Source organism: Delphinus delphis, chromosome 9 (genome assembly GCF_949987515.2).
Source record: "Delphinus delphis chromosome 9, mDelDel1.2, whole genome shotgun sequence".
Lineage (NCBI taxonomy): Eukaryota > Metazoa > Chordata > Mammalia > Artiodactyla > Delphinidae > Delphinus > Delphinus delphis.
Genome location: NC_082691.1, coordinates 64,854,252 through 64,881,151, shown reverse-complemented (window position 1 = coordinate 64,881,151; position 26,900 = coordinate 64,854,252). Strand labels below are relative to the sequence as shown.

Here is a 26,900-nt window from a genome sequence, read left to right as displayed (position 1 = left end):
AAACAACATTGGAGAGTCAAAGACACAATTGGTCGTAGCTGAAAGTTTCAAAAATATATAATATTCAATTTTAATATATTTGCTTTGCTATAATGCAATCTCCCTCTGTTGCCAGAAACATTTGACAAAGTCTTTTAAACATAGAAAGTTATGTTTCTGTGGATGATTTTAAAGAATATAAAAGAAAGGGGAGCTGAGTGCCCTGTTAGGGTCAGTATGGCTTAAAAAGAAAAAAAAAAGACTAGGGAAGGTGAAATGCCTGTAAAAGAGAGCAAAGGTTCAGCAGAGTTAGCAAGTAAGAACCAGAAGTGATGACTAAAAATATAAAGTCCAGAAAATTTGAAGAAATCTTGGGGAGGCCATTAGCATAGGATAAGGGACTCAAATCAAATTTATGTAAATCTGAAAGAATAGGATCCTTCAGCTGATACCAGAGTAACCTTTTTATACATACTAAAGACTCAGATATGTATTCTCAAATCCCTTACTACAGGATCTGAGATCATGGTGAAATGTGTATGAAGGAAATTTTAACACTTTAAGTAAGAAGTTAGCCTAATCTCAGACTCTAGGCAAACTTTCTCTCTCCAAGAATTCTTCAGTTGAAATGCTCCTGATCTGACCCCTTGAGTTTTTCCAGAGGGTATTAACAAATTAATTTATCTAGACTATCTAGACTATCTAGAACATTCGTGAGAAATTAAGCCCAGGTTAACATAGCAGACTATGGATTTGACTAGAACATGCAACTCTTCTTTTTGACAATAGATGGTGAAATTTCAGTTCATTTATTATTATTCTTGACAGTACTTTAAATTCTAAGCTGATATCCTTACCACCTCTAAATTCTTACACTCTAGAAGAACACATAGTTTTGTAGAATGTTGGTTACAACACTGTAATTGAAAAAATATGGTGAAAGAAAGTTATTATACCCTCATCCAAGAATTTTGCATTTACTCGATAATCCTAATTACCCTTTACTCTATTTTCTGGGATATATTCTTTAAGCTCATAAGACGGTATGATATGGTAATATCACCTTAGTGAACCATGGAGGCTGCTGTGTATAGGGAAAGTAGAACTCTTTAGAATGCTTTGGTAGCACTGATAATGATATTTTCAAGTTTGTTGTATAAGGAGTTATTTTTATAATGGAATCTTATAAATATTTAAATATGTTAAATTTGCTGGAAGAAAAATTCAAATTTGAGTTTTATATCCCTGTAGAAATTTCTCCCAAATTTGCGGTTGCATTTTGGACTGATAATACACCAATTCTATTGGTAAAATAATTGAAAGTGAGGAGCCATTGGAATTCTGCACACACTGCAGTTATGTACCTGTGATGGCCAGCTGAGCCACAAAGGTCATTCTCGACTTCCTCTTCCTTCTCAGTGTAGAGAACAGCATGATGGCATTTCCAACAATGGTAAAAACACAGAGGACCCACAGAGTTATCAACTGCTCAGTCTGTGAGAAACAAAGCAACACAAAACTGGTGTATCAGTGAGGATCAGGGTACTTTACAGAATGCAAGGCTCAGGCTTTGGTGTTGAAATGTCTTCCTCCTGGTCTCCTATCCCCACCTGTCAAAGCTCTACTCTCAAGAGAACAAAGACACAGTTGTCCTTATTTACACTGGCAGCAGTGTAAATTGATGCAACCTTTAAAAAGATCCATTTGGAAATATATGTCAAGAGACAAAAATGTATACACAGTATTCTTGCCAAACAATTTTAAGCCTATGTGAAAGAATTCTAAGTTTGAAAAAGAACACTACAATCACTACGCATATTTACTGTAAGAAGAAATTGGAAATGGTTGAAAGATAATAGGATAGTTAAGTAAATAAAGCACTTCAATTCAGTGAACTATTATGTAGCTATTAACAATGACAGACATGAAGATTATGTGGCAACATTAAAAATGCTTATAATATAATGGTAAATGGAAAAACATAATAAAATTGTATGTTGGGTGTGATTACAACTCTGCAAAATTATACATGCAGGGAAAAGACTGAAGTATACTAAAATGTTAAGCGTGGTTATTTTAGGGTAGTGTGATTATGGGTTATCTTACTATTTCTCCTTTGACAGAATTATATAATATAGTAATATTAAAGTTCCACTGAATAGTGTATAATTAGTAAAGATGAATAAAGCAGGAATGCTACTCATTTAAAATGTCAAGTTCTTCATAAAAAGTTTTCCACTCTTCCTTCAAATGGAACTTTCCATCTACCTAAAGTCCATAGCCCAGAATAAGCAGAAGCCTGGGGGAACAGGATGGGTTGGACATAAGGACGGGGTGGGCTGAGCTGTGGGTGAGGAACAGGGAGCCAAGGGGATCCAGAGGCAAGTCGGAAATCAGAAGCCAAGAGACTTCAGCCCAAAAGGTCTGGGCAGAGTCCTGGTAAGAATGCACACGTCTAAGACTGGAATGAGAAGTGCTTCTGTTTGGAGAAGATGGTAAGAAGAGCCTGAAGAAACCCCTTGTGATGGTAAAATTGTATGTGTCAACCTGGCCAGGCTAGAGGACCCAACTGTGTGGTCAAACCCTAGTGTAAGGTGGTTGTTGTGAAGGTGTTTTATAGATGTGATCAACATCTACAATCGCTCGACTTTAAATAAAGGCAGATTACCCTCCCTAATATGGGTGGACTTCAACCAATGAGTTGAAAGCCTTGAGAGCAAAAGCCGAGGTTCCTCCGGGAAGAAGGAATGCTTCCTCAAGAATTCCTTGTGGGACATAGAAATCAAGCCTAAGTTTCCAGCCTGCTATATCCTTTAAGGATTTCAGACTTGCCACTCTGAAACACTGCAAATCAAATTATCCCGGTTAGATGTATCAGTGACTTGGAGGTCAAGCCTCAGGAGGGCTGGAGCAGTCAGTGCTGGCTCGCCTGAGCCTTTTCTTAGGAGCTTGCAGTAACTGTGCTTTGGGCTGGGCGTCCCAGGGTGCTCTGTGAACAGGTCAGGGTCTGTTCTCCTTGGGATTCGATGATGTGTACGGAGCAGGTTGAACAAATCCTGTGAAATCAGGTCCACTCCTTCTGCTTTGGAGTTTTCTATTGAAAGACAATCTCAACCTTAAGTCACTGGCTCCAGGAAATTTCCAGGTGAGAGAAGTTCCCTACTGTTGCTTTCCAAGAGCCATGTTTCTTTATTTGTTAATTCATTCAGTATCAGTGAATTGTCTCTAGTAGAAAGTGTTGGCACTACAAAGGAGACTAAAACATGTAGATTGTATAAATTATACCCAGCCAGAATTAAGTCCTGTTTCATCAAGTTGTACAAAGGTCATTAAGTATGAAAACAATTACATAGTTGTAGGATCATTTATTCATAGTATACTTAAACCCATGCTTGCACATACACCTAAACACACACGCATCCCAGGGTAATACGAGGATTTGGAGAATTATGACAATAGGAATTGGGGAAACAAGTGTAGAGGCATTTGAGCATCACAGTCAAGTGAGCCATTTAGTAGAAAAGTGAGTGGGCATTCAAACCAGCCTGATTTGGAATCAGATTCTTTACTACTTGCTAGATGTGTGACACATCAGTAAATGATAACCTCTCTGAGCCTGTTTTCTCGTTTATAAAATGAAGACAGAAATAAAATCTGTCTCAGGATACTTGTGATGGATAGATATGATGACAAAAATGGAGATTTCTAGCTCAGTGACTGATGCATAGTACATGCAAAATAAAACTTGGTTTATCTCCTTTCTTAGTTTCATGGACTACACTTAGGTTTGAGCAGTGATTTATAAATAACTCACTACTTTTTAAGAATGATGCTTGAATTTACCCTCTTTGTCCTATTTTCAGTTCCAGTCTGCTGAAATTTCACTTGAGCCTCACAGGCTTTCCACCTGCGCCTCTTCCCCACAGGTACTGACGGTATACCAACACCATTCTCAGAACCAGTGTTTAAGAATATAGTTGGGGATTAAATGCCCCCTAGTGGTCATGTGAGGCAAAAATTCAAGCCAGATGCTCAATAGTGAGTAGAGGGAATAGGTGAATTTGGAATTTTTCAGTGACTAGAGACTGTTTTAAGCTCAGTTAAATAGTTGTGGGATTATGACTAATTGGTTTTTAACCTCAAGTTACTGAGGTCACGCAGTGACCCCAGCTTCCTGCAGAGCAGAAAATTACAACCTTGGTTTGAGAGGGATGAATTGCAGTGTTCTCTTGACGATGCTGATGCTGCCATGGGGCTGATACCTGGGATTTGACTCCATGCGATATGCTTCCAGAGCCAGAAGGATTTCCATGAGGCCAGGCATTAAGTCTGAGTCACCATTTTGGACTGAAATTTTGTCTTCCCCATAGAAAGTGATTAATAAATATCTGATGGATGAATATATGGTTGATGACAAGGACAAGGGTACTTATAAGTATCGTAAGAGGTTACTTGAAATGAAAATCATCTCAGGAAATACAGGACATTTAGCTGTATGACTTGTTGAAACTAGATATGTCAGATTTGTCTGGAGAGGAAGACATGATTTATTCAAATCCAAGGAATAATAATCCTCTTTTCCTTTGCAGTCCCAGAAACTGAAAACAAACAAAACCAAACAAAGCAAACAAAAAAACTCTAAGGTATCTTTAACAATCACAGAGTGAATAGGAACTAACATTATTTGAGCGAATCACTTTTTAATCTAGCACCTGACTGACTTAGTTTGTAATGTATAATAAGTACTCAGTAAATAGGTACTCATTGGTCGGGCTGCCAATCGTCACAGCCTGACTGATGAGATGACACTGTCCTCATTCTTATAGGTGAGGAAGTAGGGCTCAGAGAAGTTGATATCTAGGATACCTGGCTTATAAGCGATACAGATGGAGTTTGAACATGGCTTTGCTTGACTGAAAGTCCATGCCCTGCTTCCTGTAGTGGCTTTCTGCTCGAATATTAGGCCAGAGACGGTGAAGCTGCCTCATTTCTTTTCAATTTTCAAGTGGGAAACAGATCTTCATTTTCCTTCTGACCCAAACTTGTCTGAAGCTGGGTTTTTGGAGCTGAGTCGGTTTCATGACTGTCTTCCCCAGGACTGAGAGTAAGGTCAATGCTCAGTATGTGTTTGGATGGATGGACTCTGGAGTAACGTGTGGCTTCCACACAGCAGAAGTCGTAAATATCGCACAAGATGCAGCTGCATCGTCTGCCCCAGGGATCACAGGGCTTTCTCTACCCTTTACATTTTTATGTTTCATTTTATGGTTCCTGTTATTTCTGTGATGTTGAAGATGAATATCTCAAACACAGGAAGGAGAGAATACATCATACTTCCCAAGAGAGGAAATGAAGTCTCAGAAGGTTATGATTCAGCCTCAGTTCTCAGCCAGCAGTCCAAGAAGCTCTGCTGTCCTGTCACTGAGACCAGTGTACCACCTGTCATTCACAGCATCAGGCTCTGAGGTCTGCTCCAAGCCTCAGTAATTGGCTTAGGTGGGTTGGAAATATCAAAAGCAGAGCTCTGAAATCATCTAATTCCATTGAGGCTGAATCACTATGTAACACAGGGAGCACACAATCTGAAGTGAGATAGGCAGGAGCAGACTGCAAAGCTTTGGATTCCCAAAGCTGCCTCATTAGACTTGGGGAATGAGGTGCACTGAGGATCTGTAGACCCTTGGGCAGTGACCATTTCTGAACCATCGGAAACCTGTCATTCAGGAGTTTGTCCCAATTTTTCCCTGTGTCTCGCGCTACCTGCTGCTTCAGAAGCATTGCCAGGTGGTCAGCAATCACTAAGGAGGTCAAGCAGGAGGCACGGGGGTAGGACCAGGCTTGCTCATGGGAGCCTCTGCCTCGGCTACTTCCCCACGACCCCCTCCTCCTGCCGATGCCCCTTTGGAAAATCTGCATTTTCACCACCCTCCCAGTAACCCAGCTTGGAGACATCCTTGCAAATACCATGGAATTATTGTCATCACAACCACCTATCTGCACTCACATTTTCTAGCTGTTTTACCTGGACCTCTGGGAATTCCGTCTTGGATTACTTTCAGGATAGCCTTCATTGCTAATACTCAATTATGAAAAAATATATAATGAGACTTTTTAATTAGTTACTTAATTTAAGTAATTAGTTTATTATTTATAAATAAACTATATATTTATAGTTTATTATTTAGTTTAATTAAATTACAAAAAAATTAGAGAATTACATAAAGCTGCATGTAAGTGTGGATGTTAATTCCAGTCTTATATTTTTGTAAGGCTCTTAATATCATTTTAACAGGGGTCTTGAACAGAAATGTAGGTTGCACTCTCTGACTAGGGGCTGGTAGGACCAGCTGGCAGGAGGCCTCCTGCATTAGAAGAGAGAACATGAATGGAATGGGAAGTATTGTCGCAGCCTGGGTCTGTTGAGGTGGACGGCAGGGCTGTGGACCAAGATGGTCCCAAATATCAATAGTTGGGCACTAAGTGTCATCCTGTGATCTCTCATGTAGTGTACCAGAGGGGGAAGGCATTTACCCTGAAGGGAGAGCCTTGGCATATACCTATACGATGGTGTAGAAATGATACTCAGGCCCGAAGTAGGAAGCTGTCCTTGAAGTCATGTTGCTGTGACAATGATTATACTGGTTTACAGTCTGTATAATCAAGCTCAACAAACGTTTATTGAGAATCTAGCAGCTAAGTTCAACATACGTTGGGAACTTTACCGTAGTTCCACAGAAGTTCCATAGTACCATAGAAGGAAGGCTAGGACAGGGAGCTTCTAGTCTGGTGGTAGAGGCATATATGTAAACAAAAATTTTCAGTGTGAACTACTGTAATGGAGATGCTGTAGGATCCCCAATAAGGGGCATGTAGTAGAACTTGAGGAGGGACTGGTCATGGTTGGTCAAAAGGTATATCCTGGAGAAATTAATATGTGAGTTGAGTCTGAGAAATGAGTAGAAGTAGCCAAACAAACAAGTAGGTTGCTTGGCAAGAGTATGCATGAAGGCAGACTGAAAACTTTCAGGTTAGTGATGACAGACAGGGACCATCCATGAACATTAAGTGTGGTCACAGATCAGAGAAAGGCTTATAATGAGAAACTGGACTTGTGTCCTAAAAACTATTTCAAACGTGGAGAAAGGTCCACACTGAGTCTTTGTCCTTAGTTAAAAGAACTTGCTACCAAGAGAAAAGATTCCTCCCCATCTGGAATCTTCCCCAATTGTCTTCATTGCATGTACTACCTTTGCCCTACTTCTCAACACCATCATCATAGGTGACAGAATACAACTTTAACTCCCTCAAACTGGGGCTGAACAAGAAAGCAATTCACTGTCTAACATTTATTTCTTAGTTTAGCCTCCAGGACATATTGAATAACTGTATTATTCAATACAGCTCTTTCTACTCTGACCAGAAAGGGTTAGTTACTAGTCTGGAGTATTTGATCATTACTGCCATGGGTCATATTTCGAGTTTAATTAGCAGTGTTAACTTCCCACTGCCTAATTGTTCTCATTCATATCAGGCTTTGGTGCAAATCAGGGACTGCCTTTACATGACAGGCTGATTCAGCTTTCTGGTTACTAGTCAATCCTTGAATTTCACCAGAAACAGAAATGCACGTGTCCCACATTCATTTTAATGTGAGTCCCTTCTTGTGATTCGTTCTTGAATCACAAAATGACCTCCAGATTAATCACAAATAGGGTACACTGGAAGCTTTGAGGCAATTAAATTCTGGGATTCCATCTGAATTCCCATAGTATATCAGACCACAGATGCTAGAAATCATCTTAAAACCCACTGGGCTCCAGTCTAGGTAGAAATTAATATTGTTGAACAAATAAATGAAGTGTCTGCTGTGTACCAGGAACTGAGATTAGCATTTAAATTGCTATTTGAGCTCTAGATCCTTGAAACATAGAACACTAGCATTTGGATAAATTAGGTCCAAATCTCTGCAATGTAGTAGAAACCAAAGTAATTCTATGTAATAAAAATACCAAGAAGCTATTCTTCCTCATGATCCACATAATTAAAAAAATAACACTGTGGGAATTTGTTTTCTGTTTTGGAGGTGCTACTCAACAGGGAAAGTGTCCAAGGAAACCTCCCCCTGAGGGCTTATCTCAGCTCAGACCATGATACAATCAATCTGTCATTTCCAGTCCTTCCAGGAGGCTCAAAATCAGGTAGCTAGGAGAAATCTGGGGGAGCGAGCAAATGGAAGGACAGAAGCAGATGTGAGGCCAGGGCATGGAGCTGAACATCTTGGTAGATGAGAACAGGTGGGGGAATGGGGCGTGAGAAGGGCTCTGTCTTATTCCAGGGAGATGGTTCTAGTCCTATATTGCTACTCTTGGTGGCTTCATTTTCTGTGCATCTAAATTGGGTGGCTGGTCAACAGAGTTTAAAAAGCTAATGATTAGTGTACATCCAATGACCGCTGGTCATCTGCCTTGGTTTCCACTGTCCTCCCATTCTCTTGCCTGTGTTTCTAGTCCCCTACATGCTATCTGATCCCCTACATGCAAGCCTCCACAGCCCAGGGTTGAACACTAATCCTTCCACCTCTCATTAGTCACTTCATAGGCTCCCTGGGAGCCTATCCAAAGTCGACACATGCAGGCACCTGCCTTACTCCGAGCATCACTCCCACTCCACCCGAGCCTCTTGGATTTCGATGGAGTTGGCCACATCACCTTGGGCCTATGCTTAGGAACCCTGGTTCCTAGCAGAGGCTAGTGCCCTGGGCCAGGTTGATTCTCTAAGCCTGATGCCTGCCTCTGTCTAATCCACCTACCTACTATTCTCAACTTAACATGGAAGCCCAAGTGCGCTTTATGGTTCAGCCCATCCCAATGATAATAGAAAAATGACACAATTGGAAAATGGAGTTTTAAAGGAATAGATAATTCACATGTTGCATGCTTAATCCAGAAATCACTATTAAGATACTAATTGGGGGTCAGAGTGGGGAAAAAATTCTAAGAGGAGCAATATGAGAGAGGAGAGAAAGAAATGAATTAGGAGAATCACTGCATTCATCACTAAATTCCTGAATTCTGCTTTGGCTCTGAAAGTGTGTAAACTTCATTATTTAAAGACTGCATCCCTCTCGCACCCAGACAGTTCATTACTAGGGAGACGCTGGCAGGTCTTCAGACCCTTCGATGTGTGATTCTTGGGGGCCAAGTGCATTATCTGGAACCTCCTCTTCTTCCATTTGGCCTGCTTTACCATCACAAAGGTGTCTGCTTTCAGATGCCTCTTAGAGCCTCCCTTGTGATTTGTCTGCAGAGGAAATAGATCCTTTCATTTGCTCTCATGGAACTGCGACTTGCAAAATATTTTTGAGACATTACATAGTGTATTTTACGTGATTATTTTGTTGATTCTGATAATAAAAGTAATAGGTGCTCACTGTCAAAAATTTAGTGAAATATTTCAAAAGTGCAAGGACAAAACCCCATCTGCCAGAGAGAATTTCTCACTTTCCCATTTTTGGTATATTCCTTTTTATATTTTCTGGCTATATATCTGGATATGAATAGGTATTTATGTATCTGTAAAACTTGGAATATATTATATATGCAGTTTATTGTGCTTTTTCAAAAAGTTTAACATTGAATAAGGAACAATGATTATTATAGGTGCATAATATTTCTTAATATTCCATCCTGTGGCTGTGTCACAATTTCACTTTTCTACTGTCAGATATGTACTCAATGAAATAATCTAACACAAATGACTATGTCTAAAGTTTCCTTGAATATTTCTTTACTATTCTTAAGGTTTAATCCTGCAAGTAGACCTACTAAGTCCAAGTGTAAATGTACTGTTTATGCTTGCTGTATATTACCAAATTGCTCTCTAGAAAAGTTGGGTTAAGTTGTCCCGATTTACTTTCCCACCAACAGTCTGCAAGACTGTCACATGCTTTTGTAACGTTTGTCTTTAATCCTTGCTAATTTGATATGTCTTATATTATGCTTCATGGTTAAGTTTGAATTGTTCAGACCACAAGCAAATAACATTTTTTTATACATTAAGTCGGCATTTCAACTAAAATTCTTTTTATTTCCTTTGCCTGTTTTTTCTGTTAGAAATATCTTTTTTCTTCTAAGAGCTTTTATATATTAAGGACTTTAGTCATGTTATATTTGTAGTACAACTATTTCATATTATAATATGTAATATTACATTTATGTACATATAAATATTATATATTTATTTTTATTGAAAATACTTTTCTTTGTTTCCCCTTACATTTTTATTGTTAGGCTTAGAAAGTTATTGCTCATCCCAAAATTACTCTGCTAAATATGCTTTTTGCTGTCTATTTTGTAAAAACTTAGTTACGAAATCCAACAGAAATTGATCTTACAACTTTACATGAGGTAAGAATCATCACTCATCCACTCACTACTTTTATTGCCAAAACATTCATTTCTTCTTACTAATTTTTGTAGTGTCTTTGTAGTAGTAAGTTCATATATGTACTAGGATTTTATTTTCAGGGCAAATTATTTATTATTAATCTTTCAATTACTGTGCTAATTCTAAAATGTTTTGCTTAATGCAGGTTTATATTTATTAATAACTGATAGAGAAAAATCCCTCTTCCTCATTAGCATCTGTATTCAAATCTCTTAGCTTTTCTTACCTTTTTTAAAAGAGCTTTTAAGTTATTTTGTCAAATTAAAATAGTCACATTGAAGATTTGATTAAATTTTTTAACATTATTAAGAAATTTGCAGAGAATTGACATCTTCACAAAATTTAGTCTTCCTATCCTGAAGCACCACATACCTTTTCATTTATTCAAATATTCTATATACTTCAGTAATGCTCAGCATTGTGAGTTATTGCTATCTTAAATTTGACTAGTGCTTTCTAGGTTATAAAGTACCCTCTTATTTTCATGATCCTCTCAACAAGCCGACCAGGAGTTCTGACTTTTTTCTAGAGACTACGGTTCTTGTCCTGACTACCATTTAATCGCTGTGTGACCTTGGTAAGATCATTTTACCTCTCTGGGCCTCTCAACACGATGTTGCAGAGCCTTTTCTGAGGTATGTTCCAGGGGACATTGTCTTCATGGTGCGTATAATTAGAGGTAATACTGTAATGTTATATGGTCAAATAAATTTAGGAAATTCAGGTTAAGCAGAATTAAACAGGTTTCTTTACTTTCCTGTGAATCATGTCAAGGTTATGATTGCTTCTCATTTCTCTCCAACCACCTACTTCTATCTGTAGGAGAACTATCAATGGAACTAAAAAGAGGAGGAGTTCGGGGACGTTTCTGCTCTGTGTACCTTTAAGAATGGGTAATAGTCTGGATGGGTGGAGAGTGTGGGAAGATGAAGAGTCTGTGAGGCTGGTCTTTGAGGAGAAGGGCATTAGCCCACCCTCACCCCTAACCCCTTCTGGGTTGGGGGGACCCTCCCAAGAGATTAGTGAGTAGAACTTCTCCATGATCATCCTCCTTCTTCTCTCCCCGCAAACTTCACCTTTCACATGAGATGTGGCTCCTTCCATTCTTCACCATCCTGCAGGGACATCATTATTGTTTTGCTTCCACAGCTGAGCTCCCTGGGTCCAGAGAAACCATGTGATGCGGTCAGGGTAGCACCATATAGGATTGGTTTAGGGTCCACAGCCCGTTTCTCACACTTTTCTTGGTTGTTTTAAACTGTCAGGAAGGGTTGTGATTCCTTGTGCTTCAGGGAGGAGAATAAAAATCCTCTTATTGAGCCATCATGAAAAAATGAGCCATTGTTTTGGGTAGTTTTTTGAACTAGTGTTTTTTTTGTGTTTTTTTTTTGCAGTACGCGGGCCTCTCACTGTTGTGGCCTCTCCCGTTGCGGAGCACAGGCTCCGGACGTGCAGGCTCCGCGGCATGTGGGATCTTCCCGGACCGGGGCACGAACCCGTGTCTCCTGCATCGGCAGGCGGACTCTCAACCACTGCGCCACCAGGGAAGCCCTGAACTAGTGTTTTTAAAAGTACTTTTAGTATTTTTTTTTCATAGTATTACCTAAGTGAATCACATGGTCATCTGAAATGTGAAGAATAATTCTGAAAAATTTAGGGCTCTTTTCTTTGGGAAGGGGGAGAAACTTTCTCTTCCTTGGTTACTCGGAAACATACAATCCATTCTGAATCACTGTTTATAAAACTCTGTTCAGTACCTTTGTAATCTAGAAAATAGCAGGATGAGAAACATGAGAAGAGCCAGGCCCTGCGCCACCCAAAGGCAGAATATATGAAATGTCTGTTTGACTCTCACTTTCAACGGCTTGGCTTCAGTACTCTAAATGTGTAGTTTTGCACTTGGTATTCGTGTCGCTTGGGAAGGTGTTCAGCTCAAAAGTAAAAGTAAGCCCACGTAACCATGGCTGAAACAAATAAAGTTATTTTTTTCACATAATAAGAAATCTGAAGATAGGTAGCTGCTGTCCTAACTCATTGAAATTGCCTTAGCTTTTCTTTTGGGTTTGCAAATGGCTGCTGCAGCTCCATGCATTGTATCTGAATTCAAGGGAGGAAGTAAAATTCCAGCCGCGTCTTTCTCTTTTTATCCAAAAAAAAAAAGAAAAAAAGAGAGAAACCTTTATCAGAAATCTCATAGACTTCCAATTAGTTTCTCAAACTGTGCTACCTTTTACTACAAGGGAGTATTCAGCTGGGAAAGCGAGAAGGATGTTGAGATTAACTATGGGGTCAACCAAACAGCACTGCTATCTACAGGAGTCTATTCAGGACCTGTTCCTGAACACACTTTCCCCTTCTCCGGGCTCATGTAGTTCCTCCTTTCACCAATGCTGTTGATGTTTTCCAAAATTTGGTAGCATCCTCAGTATTCCTCACTAGTACTAAATATTATATAGTAAAGATTCATGCTAAATGGCTAATGGTTGATGTCTACTTGTAAAGTAGAATAAAGAGGACCCTTGGAAAACATTCACGGAGCTATATCCTGAATTCTTTGTCAATATTTATGCTTAGCACAGTGCTAAGTCTATGATAGGGTTCATTGACTCTTCAAGACTCTCTGAGGGTCTTATCAAGGCATGACTGGTGGCACTGGAGGCAAGTGATAAAACAAGATACAGCTCCTGTCCTCATGGAGCATAGTTTGTAGACACCATGAGATAGATAACAAATGCATAGACATATAATGTCATTAAATCAAAGACTCTTGAGGAGGTGACGTTTAAGCAATACCTATGTGAAGTGAGAACTTCATTATTCTGTCTATTTTGATCCATACTTAGTGCTTTTGGAGGCTCCTCCATCTTGAATTCCGTACTAATCTTCTAAATTTGTATCCCGTTTCAGGTCCTCTGGGGGTTTTAGCATTACCTCCACTATGCTGTCACTTGGGGGTTTATAACTTTTAAATGAAACATGCTTTGAGGAAAGTTACATCGCTATAGAATACTTTTTATCAAGTAATACTTTATACAGAGGAAAATTCACCCTTTGAACGCTCAGTTTTGTGAATTTTGACAAACTTAACCATCATTGCAATCAACATGTAGAGTAGTTCGATAACCCAAAGACAGTCGCCTGTGCCCTTTTGTAGTCAACCTCTTCCCAGCAACCACTGATTTGTTTTCTGTTCTTAGAGTTTTGTTTTCTCAGCAACATCATGTAAATGAAATCGTTATAGCATTTTGAGTCTGGCTCCTTTCACTTAGCATAATACATTTGAAATTCATCCACATTGTTTTGTGTATCTGTAAGTTTATTCTTTTTATTGCCAAGTAATATTCCATTGTATAGATGTACTACAGTTTATCCATTCTCTAACTGCTGGACATTTGAGTTGTTTCCAGTTTCTGGCAATTTCAAATGAAGCCAGTATAAGTATTGACATACAGGCTTTTATGTAGATATAAGTTTTATTTTTCTTGGGCAAATACCCAGCAGTAGGATTTTGAGGTTGTATAATAAATGTATGTTTAACTTCTTAAGAAAATGGCAAAAAGTTTCCAAACTGTCTTTACCATTTTGCTTTGCCATCAGTAATGTATGATGGTTCTAGTTGCTTCACACCCTGGCCAATTCTTGATATCATCAGTATATTTCTATTTCAGCCATTCTAATAAGTGTGTGGTGGTATTTCATTGAGGTTTTATTTTGCATTTCACCAGTGATCAAGGATGTTAAGCATTTTTTCATGTGCTTAGTCACCATTTGGTGATATATCTGTTTGAAAGTTTCCTATTGTTTTAAGTTGGGATTTTTGTTTCTTTTTACTGAGCTTTAAGAATTATTTATATCTTCTGAATAAAAATTATTTATTAGATTTGTGGTTTATAGATATTTCCTCCTAGTATGTGGTTAGCTTTTTTATTCTCTTAATAGCATCTTTTAAATTATAGAAGTTCTTAATTTTTTTTTAACATCTTTATTGGGGTATAATTGCTTTACAATGGTGTGTTAGAAGTTCTTAATTTTAACAAAGTCCAATTTAATAAATTTTTCCTTTATGGATTGTGCCATTAGTGTTGTATGTAAGAAATTTTTGCCTAATCCAAGGTCACAAAGTTTATCTCCTATATTGTCTTTTTTATTTTATTTTAGGGTTGTTTTATTTTAGCGTTTACACTTAGGCATGTGATCCATTTGGGGTTAATTTTTATGGGGTGTAAGGTTTGGGCAGGGATTCCCTTCTTACATATGGCTATCCCTTTATTCCAGCAACAATTTTGCTTTTCTCCATTGAATTGCCTTTTTATTTTTGTCAAAAATTAAGTGACTGTATATGATTGAGTCTATTTCTGGACTCCCTATTTGTTCCATTTCTGGTTGTCTATCCTTTCCTCAATACCACACTGTAGCTTTATAGTAAGTCATAACAAGCTAGTGTGAGTTCCCCAACTTTATTCTTTTTGAGAATTGTTGTGGCCATTCAATTTCCTTTGTCTTTCCACATACATTTTAGAATCATCTTATCAATTTGAGCCCCCATGTCATCGTCCTTCCCTGCCTCTGCCAATCTTCTCTAATTCCCCAAACCTGCATATGATTGGACAGGAAGTCCCACGGCTTCTTCCTGTCCACTCTCAGGCAATCCTCGTCTGAGCACTAACACCACTCATTGGGTCATTGTAACTGACTCTCTTTCCTCAGTGTCCCCTCCCTACATCCCATCCAGCACTCTGCAGCCTGATTAATCTCTCTCAGTCACAGTTTTCACTGCTAACACTTTTGCTAATAAAACTTCAAAGATTTCTTCTTGCCTATAAGGAAAAAACTCCATATTGTTTAGTCTAATGGTCCACTTGGGTCTTTTTATCTCTCTCTTTTATCTAAATTCAAAGCTTCTGTTTACCTGTCTTCAATGAAGAGTGACTTGATTTTCTATGTAGAAATCCTCCTTTTTTTTTTTAATTCCCACTTCATTTTTTTTACCTCTTTATTGGAGTATAATTGCTTTACAATGGTGTTAGTTTCTGCTTTATAACAAAGTGAATCAGCTATACATATACATATATCCCCATACCTCCTTCTTCTTGCGTCTCCCTCCCAGCCTCCATATCCCACCCTCTAGGTGGACACAAAGCACTGAGCTGATCTCCCTGTGCCATGCGGCTGCTTCCCACTAGCTATCTATTTTACATTCGGTAGTGTATATATATCCATGCCACTCTCTCACTTTGTCCCAGCTTACCCTTCCCACTCCCTGTGTCCTCAAGTCCATTCTGTACGTCTGCATCTTTATTCCTGTCCTGCCCCTAAGTTCTTCAGAACCATTCTTTTTTTTTTTTTTTTTAGATTCCATATATATGTGTTAACATAAAGTATTTGTTTTTCTCTTTCTGACTTACTTCACTCTGTATGACAGACTCTAGGTCCATCCACCTCACTACAAATAACTCAATTTCATTTCTTTTTATGGCTAAGTAATATTCCATTGTATATATGTGCCACATCTTCTTCATTCATCTGTTGATGGACACTTAGGTTGTTTCCATGTCCTGGCTATTGTAAATAGTGCTGCAATGAACATTGTGGTACATGACTCTTTTTGAATTATGGTTTTCTCAGGGTATATGCCCAGTAGTAGGATTGCTGGGTCATATGGTAGTTCTGCTTTTAGTTTTTTAAGGAACTTCCATACTGTTCTCCATAGTGGCTGTATCAATTTACATTCCACCAACAGTGCAGGAGGGTTCCCTTTTCTCCACACCCTCTCCAGCACTTATTGTTTGTAGATTTTTTGATGATGGCCATTCTGACTGGTGTGAGGTGATACCTCATTGTAATTTTGATTTGCATTTCTCTAATGATTAATGATGTTGAGCATTCTTTCATATGTTTGTTGGCAATCTGTATATCTTCTTTGGAGAAATGTCTGTTTAGGTCTTTTGCCCATTTTTGGATTGGGTGGTTTGTTTTTTTGATATTGAGCTGCATGAGCTGCTTGTAAATTTTGGAGATTAATCCTTTGTCAGTTGCTTCATTTGCAAATATTTTCTGCCATTCTGAGGGTTGTCTTTTCATCTTGTTTATGTTTTGCTTTGCTGTGCAAAAGCTTTTAAGTTTCATTAGGTCCCATTTGTTTATTTTTGTTTTTATTTCTATTTCTCTAGGAAGTGGGTCAAAAAGGATCTTGCTGTGATTTATGTCATAGAGGTTCTGCCTATATTTTCCTCTAAGAGTTTAATAGTGTCTGGCCTTACATTTAGGTTTTTAATCCATTTTGAGTTTACTTTTGTGTATGGTGTTAGGTAGTGTTCTAATTTCATTCTTCTACATGTAGCTGTCCAGTTTTCCCAGCACCACTTATTGAAGAGGCTGTCTTTTCTCCATTGTATATTCTCCTTTATCAAAAATAAGGTGACCATATGTGTGTGGGTTTACCTCTGGGCTTTCTATCCTATTCCATTGATCTGTATTTCTGTTTTTGTGCCAGTACCATACTGTCTTGATTACTGTAGCTTTGTAGTATAGTCTGAAGTCAGGGAGCCTGATTCCTCCAGCTCTGTTTTTCTTTCTCAAGATTGCTCTGGCTATTTGGGGTCTTTTGTGTTTCCATACAAATTATGAAATTTTTTGTTCTAGTTCTCTGGAAATCCTCCTTTTTAATTTGCGTATGCCTCGTTCTGTCACTTCTCCCTCACCCCTGTCTTTTCTCCCCTTATCTAAGTGACTGCATTCTCTTCCCTTGTATCATAATTATTGGCTGTCTCTTTCCCCCATTACACAGAATTGTCTGAGAGTGACATACCTGTTTTGTTCATCTTTGAAACCCCAGTGCCTAAAGTAATAGTCAAGCCCATCTGTGATTCTCAACTGGGTAAGGTAAAGGGGTACATGACATATGGGGAAGAAAAGAATACAGTTTCGAAGATTGTATTCTGCATGTTTATACTTTGACTTATTTTTAGATATGATATTTAATTTATTTTGAAATTTAAATTGAGAGAGAAATATTTAAGTTTATCTATAGTTGTTAAGAATTTAAAAGGCTGAAATCACCTTAGTAATATTTGTTGAATGAAAGCATTAGTTTCCCAGCCCCTTAGGACAGTGATAAATCCTCTTTGGCTCCCTAGTCCCTAGTATAAGGTCCTACCCAGCGAAAGCAGTTGTAGTCTCACTGTTCACAGCAGAGACACATTTTCTGCTTGAAGTGTCCAGAGGCAGCAGACAGGAACGATGTGTGACTAACTGATTGAGATTCTAGTAGACAAGGCTGACACATTCACCCCACTGGAGCAGATCCTGTTGTCCACAGGTGGTGCCCTCTGCCCTCTGCACTTTGCAGAAGATCTCTGTGGCTGAGTTTCTATAATCGGGCATCAGAACACATAAGTGGAGAGCAGGGATGTGAATGTGAACACCCTTTTCCAAAACCTGCCCGATGTCTTAGGGCTCAGAAGTGGATGGCTTCCAGGTCTCAGATGTGGAACCAGAGCTGGTGGCAAGGGAAGGGGAACAGACAGATCTTGGATGTTGTTTGCTTCAGGTCTAATGACCTGTCTATGCATCCTCCCTGCCAATAGGGCATGCTGTGCTGTCAGGAATTCCCTAAAATCATGGTACCTTTAAGTTCAAACCCAGTGGCTTGTAGAATAAGGATTAAGACTTCATCCACTCTAATGTGTTCACACGAATTTACTGAGAATTTAGGAATAAACTTGTTATACAGATTGTTTCTTGATATGCCCTTTCATTCAACAAAATATGTTTTGACCATTTGTCTACCATGTGTCAGGCACTACGCTAGGGGTAGTGGGATCTAGAGCTGCCTTAAAATGACTGACATCTTGTGTGTGTGTGTGTGTGTGTGTGTGTGTGTGTGTGTGTGTATCTGTGTATGTGTGTGTTGGTCTATGTTTATGTGCACACGTATGTGTGTGTGTGTGTGTAGGCAGACATGCATGTCAAGAGATGAATCTTGTTGCACAGAGATTTGAAGCGCTTTGGAAGCATAAGAATAGTGATGATGCTGATCTACTAAACAATCTGAATTCTTCACAGATGAGGGGGCAATTGAGCTTAGATGTGATATCAGAAGAAAAAGCTATGAGAAAGGCATTCCTGCCAAAGGTAATATTTCCCTGGAGTATGGTATTCAGTGCAGCATGGTACAGGAGGAGAGGAGAGGAGTTGGGGGGGGTGGTCCAGTCAGACTGTGCAGAGCCAGAAGGCCAGGCTGAAGAGTTTGGGTTTTATTGTGCAGAAGGTGAAGGTCAAACCAAGCTTTACAGCAGTATACTATGTTCCCCTCACTGGGGGCATTCAGTTAAACTACATCTCCTATGCCCATCAGCTAATTAATTCTTGCCAATGGAATCAGAGTCAGTCATGTGTCATTTCAGGCCAAAGCAGATAAGAGAAGCTTTGCCATCTCCCTTGCAAGCTGCTTGTTCTAGAAGGCAGAGCTACAAGTTGATCTGCCTGCAACTGGGACGTGAGAGAAAAATAAACTTTTGACGTGTTAAACCACTGAGATTCAGGGTTAACTCATCACAACAGCCCTCTGAAGGACACTTAATTCTCAGAATCATTTGCCAGGTAAGTAAACCAAGGCACAGGTAGAAGCAAACTTCCCCATGGTCACAGCTCGATGGTGGTGGCGCTGGGACCTGACCCCAGCAGTCTGACTTTCCAGCCTGTGCCTCTCTACAGTGATGGGGAAGAGTCGAGAGCCTGAGTTTACCTGGGGATGACTAGGCTACTTCTTCTGCCATCAGCTAGACTGAGAGGTCCAGAGAGAAGCTAAGTTCAGTTACAGAAAATAAAGTTACATTTCTTGTCCACTTGAGAACATAGCTCGAAACATTCTTACCCACTCTATCAACAGGAAATGACTTCAAGGATGACGGGGTGACATTTTTTTTGAAGCATTAATGGATATGCTCCTTTCTACTTCCTTGAGAAAACCTCCCAGAGTCCAGGCAGCCAGAGAGCTCTACCCGATCTGCCCTCAGGGCAGTCTTTACTCCAGCAGTGCAGACAAAGAGACACAAGTCAGCCTGGGGCTTCAAAAATACCTCATGGAGGATATCATAAGTAGCTTGAAGAGAAGTGTCTTTTTCCTTTGCAAGAGGATGTGTCATTTGAGCATTCAGAGCAGAGAGTCTGGAATAATAAATTTGTCAGAAAACAGTCAAGTCAGTTTCCCCACCAGAGAGAAAGCAGGCAGCAGGAGACAGGAGTGTCAGACGGTACAATAGTGGTACAGAATGTGAGAGGATATTGTATTGGCCCCTTATAAGGCTACCACAAAGAGAGGAAGAGACCAAGGCTGCGAGCACAGGATTAAAGGGTGCTAAGCTACACTTACTGTATAGGAACCAGGGGATGGCAGCCCCTGGGGATTTACCCAGATTTTTATGGCGTGGGAGTTGAATAGATACGATGGCCACGTGGGGAGAGAGAAGACCAGCCCAAATTTGGGAGGGAAGCAGTCAAACTTTTTATTCCCAGGAAGGATCCAGAAATTCAGCCAAAGTTGAGAGAGGGAAAGAGGGAGATGTGGGCACCCGTGTACCTGAAGGAAACGAGACAAAGGTATGCTGCAGCAGAAAGCAGTGCAGTCTGACCCGGGCCAGATGGGGATCCAGACAAGGGTGTGGAACTAGCATGACCACTTATGAAGCCCAGACAGTCCTCTTCATCTTAGCTGACGCCAACTTGCCCAGATTCCTCCCAAGGTCAGCCTCCTTCCCTCACTCTGACCACACACATGTGAACACACACGCTGTAGAAGCATCATTCCTAGAGCTTAGATGCCTTTCCTGAGTCAGAAAGTGGGAAAACCCTTCACAGGCTGGAAAACTGTGCAATTCTGAGTTTACTCTGAATTAACTAAGATTGTTTCCTGGCATCAGATATATTAGTGACCCAAAGAGAAAGTTAGTTAAGGAAGTTACCCTTTCTCACACACTAGAGTACATAGCTTGGGAACTGCACAATAGCCTTGTGGAGCCAACAGATGACACACGTGCTTTTCTCAAGGACATGGAGTGAAGGTGAACATGGTAGAGCTGGCCCAGGGCAAGGGATTGGAAAGTGGTGTGCAGAAAAAGGCAGTGATAGCAGCTCTTTAATAATTATCTAACTAGGCAAAATTAGTAGTAATTTCCCTATGAACAGCCACATTATTCAACTCTCGAAACTCAAAATGAACATACTGAGTTAAACTGATTAGAAGAGGACAAAAAAATGTAAATGCAAGACCTTTGTTATAACTTGCAGGAGATACATTGGGAGGTCTAGGACTGAGGGCTCCTGGATTCCAGGAAGGGCATCCTTGACATTGTCCTGGGGTCCAAGCAGGAAGTGAGACAGGCAAGTCCTGCAGGGCTGTGATGAGACAAGAGGAGGGTTCAGGGAAGCAGGCAAGTGGGTAGAGAGGAGCTGAAGTGACAGTCACTGAAAGTGAAAATGCTGGTACACAGTAGGTAGAGAGAGTTCTTAGAAATGACTTGTCAGCCTAAATATAATAAAAACAAGCACAGTATACTTAAGCTTCTTAAATTAAGCTTTTCCTAAAGCTTAGTGTGAAATAATTGGGGCATGGGTTGAACTGGAATTTGCTTTTGTTATATTAATGGAGGAAGGGTGTGTTAACAAAATTAACAGTAAGACTGCAAGCAAAGGGTGCAAAACAAAGGCAACAAACTGTCCAATCACCCTCAAGCACTTAGAAGCAACCATTTACATATAAACAATAGTTAGACTAATTGCATATCATTTGTAATGACCCACTGAAGGAGATTCAATAAAAGATCTTCAGGTGATATATTCACAGTCTTGGTTCATATTTCTCCCCTCACCTGAGAGTAATAAAACTGAGTTCATTTGCATTATTTTATAATTTCGGCAATTTACTAATTCAGGCAGGTTTCCCTCCCCGTTACTTTGAATTAATTTTCTCATCGTTAAGAATCAGGGATTCAGGAATCATTGCTAACGAATTCACAGTCAAAATTAAAGGCTATTGGGACTTCCCTGGTGGTCCAGTGGTTGAGACTCCGCACTCCCGATGTAGGGGGCCAGGGTTCGATCCCTGGTCAGGGAACTAGATCCCACATGCCGCAACTAAAAGAGCCCGCGTGCCACAACTAAGACCCAGCGCAGCCTAAATAAATAAATAAATATTTTTTAAAAACAAAACAAAAAAAATTAAAGGCTATTAAGAAGAGAGTTTCATCTTTGTCTTCCACTTGGACAGGCTCATATTCAGGTCCTCCATTCACTTTCTGATGAGCCAGGTCCCATCCTCCTTGAAAGCATCTGGTAGATTCTTGAAGCCCATATAATTGCTTAATGCTGGGGGCTAGGAATGGAGGAGGTGAACTGGATGAAACCTTGAACATATGAGAAACTGGAAACTGTGAAGGAAACTGGGGCCTGAGCTGAGAACCTTGAACCCAGGACCACAGAGCGTTAGTCATGTGAAGCCCAGGATAGAGGAAGGGGGAGGTGAACTCCCCTCTGCCTTCCCTGCTGATATCCAAGGACACACTTAGGTTGACAGAGTAGGTTAGAGCAGTGGGGAGCAGGTGTAAGAATTTGGAGATGGAGATGGGGAAGAAAGAAAAGGCTCTGAGCTTGTGAAGAAAGGGCTAGTAAGATCTAGACAGGGGTGTCTTGCCTCCTGCCAAGAGAGCTTTGGGTTCAGAGAAGTACAGGGCTACGTTGGTGACTAGGTTAGAAGTCCAGGCATGAAGACTCAGTAAGGCAGCTGAGGCTAGGTAAGGCGGCAACGGGGTGGGTATGGGTTCTCCAGGGCTTAAGCAGGTACGAGGTATGATGGCATAGCTACTTCCGTACCCACCCGCTGGCAACTATAACTTACCTTCATCACATTGGTTTAGAAACGGAATAAGGATGAGCTGAATGTACCTGCAGAGAAGGACCTCGGTGAGTACAGCTGATAGAGACCCAGCAGGGCAGGGGCTGATGTGTGGAGCAGCAGTTAACAAGACCCCCACCTCTGTCACTAAGAAAGCAAACTTCCTGTTGCCCAGTCTGACAACATGTAGACAGTGGACAGAAACAGAACACCACATTTCATTTATGCAGTAAGTGTTTATTGAGTAAGCCTAGCATGGTGCTGATTTCTGGAGAAAACAGGAAACAAACATCAGGCATTCCTTTCACTCAAGGAGCTTAATAACTGTTACCCATTTACCTGATGCTTATTGCAAGAGCAGTTAAGGAGTGTTGGATTAAGTGGCAAGGAGAGAGGTACACTCCAGTACACTACTGGAACTCAGAGGAGGGGTGGGTCAGGGGGGTTTCAGGGAGGAAGCAACCCAAGAGGAGCCTTAAAGAGTGGGAAGAATTTAGATAAACACAGGTGAAGATGGAAGGCAATTCCAGATGGGAAGATACAACATGGGCTGAGAATTAAATGAGATACTTCGCAAAAATCGTTTAGAAAAATTCCTGCCACCAGGAAAGCCCACAGCCAATGAAAGGTATGACTATTGCTCTTGCTATTAGTTCTGGTAAGGCTGTTACCATTTCAATTTTGATGACATTTTTACTGCTTTTGGAAAAGGCAGTGGAGATGAAAAGGACAAGTTTGGGAGACAGTAAAGAAGCACATTTCTGACTTTCTTCTTGAGAAGGTTGTGGGATAAAAGGGTGACAGTTTTCATCAGAACAAGAGGAACAAGAGTGCATCAGAGCTGTTTCTGTATCAACAGTGCATCAAAACTGCTTGTGCTCAAAGGGGACCATGGAAAAAGTTACACTAAGACACTTAAGCTAGTTCCCACCAACACCACTACTGACTTCTATGTAACTAAAAATCACTGTTTTAATGAATGATTATACCTCTCAAAAAATGAAACAACATTCTAAGCTCCTGGCCAGACATATTTACTCTCTTTCTGCTCCTCTCCTTGTCTAATGGCCCAATTTCTTGAGAGAAAACTTATTAATAGAAATGAGATGAAAACGATGTGATGTTCCTTAGTGCCTGGAGATGATGTTGCTAGCACAGAGTACAAACACTAGAAGAGACTGAGCAGGGATTTGTTCGTCCACATACTCAGAACATCCCCTTAGGAGCTGTATTCAAAAAATGGCAAATGGGATTTCAGCTGAGAATGATTATTGCCTGAATCTCAGAACAACTGCCGTATTGCTGATTATTATCCCTCTTGCAGTGGCCCGTCTCTCTTCATTCTGTTTGCTGTCATGTTCTATCAATATCAAAGAGGCTGCAGAGGCAGCATCGCTGAGAGGAGTGGTGTGTTTCCTGGGTGCAAAAAGCCTGCTTCTCTAAGAATCTCTGGACCTGCAGGCTGATTTCATAGAGGGGATTATTCAGTCAACAGTAAATGGTCCCAAACTCCAATTGCAGCTTCTATTTTCTGTCGTGGAGCCGGGCAGCTGGGCTGTGTGTGAGCATTCATGCGTTAGGAGGTGGTGCCTAGGGATAGGTCCCGTGCAGTCAGCTGAAGTGACTTGTTCGGCTCTGCTTTGCTATATTGTCTCTTGGTCTCTCCAGCACCAGTGAGGCTGGCTCCTGGGACAGCTCCCTGCTGAAAGTTTTATTCTGAGTGTTGGCAAAGAAGCAAAGCTCCAACGTGGATATTACAGCAATTCTACTTTGTCAGTAAAAAATAATAATTTCAAGAACACCCAGAGGATTAAAAAAAAAAAAAAAACTGCTAGAACTTTTCCTGAAGTATTTTCCTTTTTGGTATAAAAGACCAGTTTGAGCCCCGGGAACTAGTGTAACAACTGAAAGCACCATCAGGCAGCCTGTGAAGTAACCTGACGTCCCAGCATTCCCAAGCAAGAAGCAGGACACTGTTTTCCAGATGCCCGGTTTGTTCCTGACCACAGTCTTGTTCAGAAGAGGAAACAGTATTAGCTTAATGAGGACATTTTCCTCAATGTGGCCCTTGGATACTTTGAAGGTGAAACTCACTGAACTCTGGTTTCCTCATCTGTTTTAGGAGGGCAACTTGTTGCAAACAGTGACATCACCAGCTACAGTCAAAGACCCTATTTCTCACTGATGTTCAATGCAAAGACTCAACAAAGAAAGTGTGATCCTTCCTTCCTTCCTCAGCGCTGTCTCTCACTGCATCAGCTACTGTCCTGGGCAATGTGGGCTTTCCACTCCTCTGATGTTCCTAGCAAAAAACTCACAACAGTAACCCTTACAAGAAACAGACATTTCAAGCACTACTACAGGATCAATTAAAAGTGCTTTCACCTAAGGAAAAGGGGAAAATTAAAAAGTCATCCACTCATGAATGTTACTCATGATTCACACATTTGCAGCAGCAGCAGAAAAACAAACCAACAACAGACCCCACCAGTACTCTTAAGAAATTACAATATAGGTCCTTGCACAGTATGAAAAATTCATTGCTTTAGATCATCAGTTTTTTGTTTTAAACTCTTTTCAGTAAAGAAAATAAACTACACTAATTCACAATATTGGCTACACTCTTTTAACTCAATCTAACATTCTACTTTGTCTTATGACTTAAAATCAGTGTTCAGAGTGGAAGGCAGGAAACTCACCTTAAAGGAGTAGTAGAAGGAGCCCCGTTCCTCTCCTTCCACCACTGCAGTGAAAGTCACTGTTTCCGTGCAGAGGATGGGAGAATCCAGTGTCTGCCCAGTCTCGTTGGACTTGGGGCTGCCCTCCGTGAGGTGGGGCTGAGCCCAGCTGTCCCTGCGCCTGCAGCCGGGGACAGAGTCCTGCCCTCTCATGAGGGCGGGACAGCAGCTGCAGCTCTACACCTCCCCTGCCTCCCTAAGCTTCTGCTGGAGCTCAGCTGAGCAGAGACACGGAGCCCTGTGGAGCCCACCTCACTAGAGAGCCCTGCCTGCTTCCTGAAACCACGTGCTGCTCAACACCCCACATTCCCGCCCAGCACAGGGGGCCTGGTCCCCAGAACAGGCAGGAGCCCCTCACAGCGATCCACGTGGTTCCCCGGACAGGCCTCCCTGCTCAGTTGTACTTTTCCTCACTTCCAGGACAGACCGCCACACATCTGCTCCAGCTTCAACAATATAAGAATTTGGACTCAACAGACAGTCGATTCATTCAGGTCATGTTTGCATTTCTGAAATCAAATCATAATGATGCATTTGTTTCAGCTGAGGGTGCCTTCTGACTTAAAATCCTCACCCAGCCATTTACTTAGTAGCCTGTACGTTATTTCAGTAAATGTGGGCAAAGAGCACATTTGTATTTCACACCCGTGGTTCTATTCTAGGTTTTCAGAGGGCAGTGCTCAGAAAAGCCTGGGGTCTGTGTTTGTCAGTCAGCCACGACCCCTCGTGATGCGACTGGGATTGGTGCCTGGTAGATACTCTTATCACCTTGATGTTCTTTTATTTGATCTTCAAAACAACTCTGCGAGGTAAGCAGGGAACATATCTTTATGTTCTCATTTTACACTAGAAGAGACTGCTTCTCACCATGAAATGACTTGCTCAGATCCCACAGCTGGTGATGGAAATGAGATGATAACTCATTTCTTCAGAAATTCCTAGACAGAGGTGCTTTTACTGTAACATACACTGATTTGCATCAAATCTCAAGGGCCTATTGAGGCATGAAGTTAACATGAGTAAGGGGAGCAGGCCAGGTGCAAAGCAAAAGGACTAAGCTGCTTGTATTACAACCAAGCATGATACCTGGTAACTTATACTGAAAATGTTCTGTGAGCCATATATGCACAGCCACTGGTTAACGACACCTAGTATAAGAGGTAGTGATGGTCATAAAAGAATATAGTCCCCATGATATTTCCTGGGAAAGTTGTAGCATAATCCATCCCGCCTAGGAAGAGTGCAGTGTGATAGAGATGAGAAGATATTAAGTCTGTACTGAAGGGGTAGCAAATAGGAGGGAGCTGTTCAGAAAACAGGATGAGCTGTGAACTCTTAGGGAAAGGGTGAAAACAGGACGACAACCCAATAGCAAAATGAGCAAAGAGTATTCTGACTGGCAAACACGAAAAAAGTGCTTAACCATTAAATAAGAAAAACAACTTAAGACAGAATTTTTATTCATTGGCATAGTGAAAACTAGGGTCTGACTACCCCAAGTGTCGACAAAGATGAGAAGAAATGGGTGTACATTTTTACTTCTGGTGTGAGAGTTAGCTGATATGGTCACCTTGAAGAGCAATTTGTCAGTATCCAGTAAAGCTGAAATTACATGGTCTATAATTTCCATCTCTTTATCTGGGTTCCTTACATGTATTTAATTTAGGGAAATTCACTGCACTACACACATAAAATGCATGCATGTTTTTTGTAGGTCTGTTTTACTTCAATAAAAATTTATAAAATGAAATCTGTGAGAAACTTCTGGGGAAGGACAGAAGTCAGTTAAGTCATAGTGTGGTCAGGATGAAGAGAGAGAAAATGGTAGATGCCATGGACAGGGAATA

At 40.6% G+C, this 26,900-nt stretch overlaps 1 protein-coding gene across 1 annotated transcript in view; it reads right to left on the bottom strand.

Moving 5' to 3' along the window:
• NPSR1 (neuropeptide S receptor 1) overlaps positions 1 to 25,206 on the bottom strand; it is a 132,617-nt gene extending 107,411 nt beyond the window's left edge. The window contains 2 exon segments of the mRNA XM_060019785.1: positions 1,344 to 1,473; positions 25,015 to 25,206. Coding sequence (XP_059875768.1) covers positions 1,344 to 1,473; positions 25,015 to 25,206 — 322 coding nt within the window.
• Between the last annotated feature and the right edge of the window lie 1,694 nt (positions 25,207 to 26,900).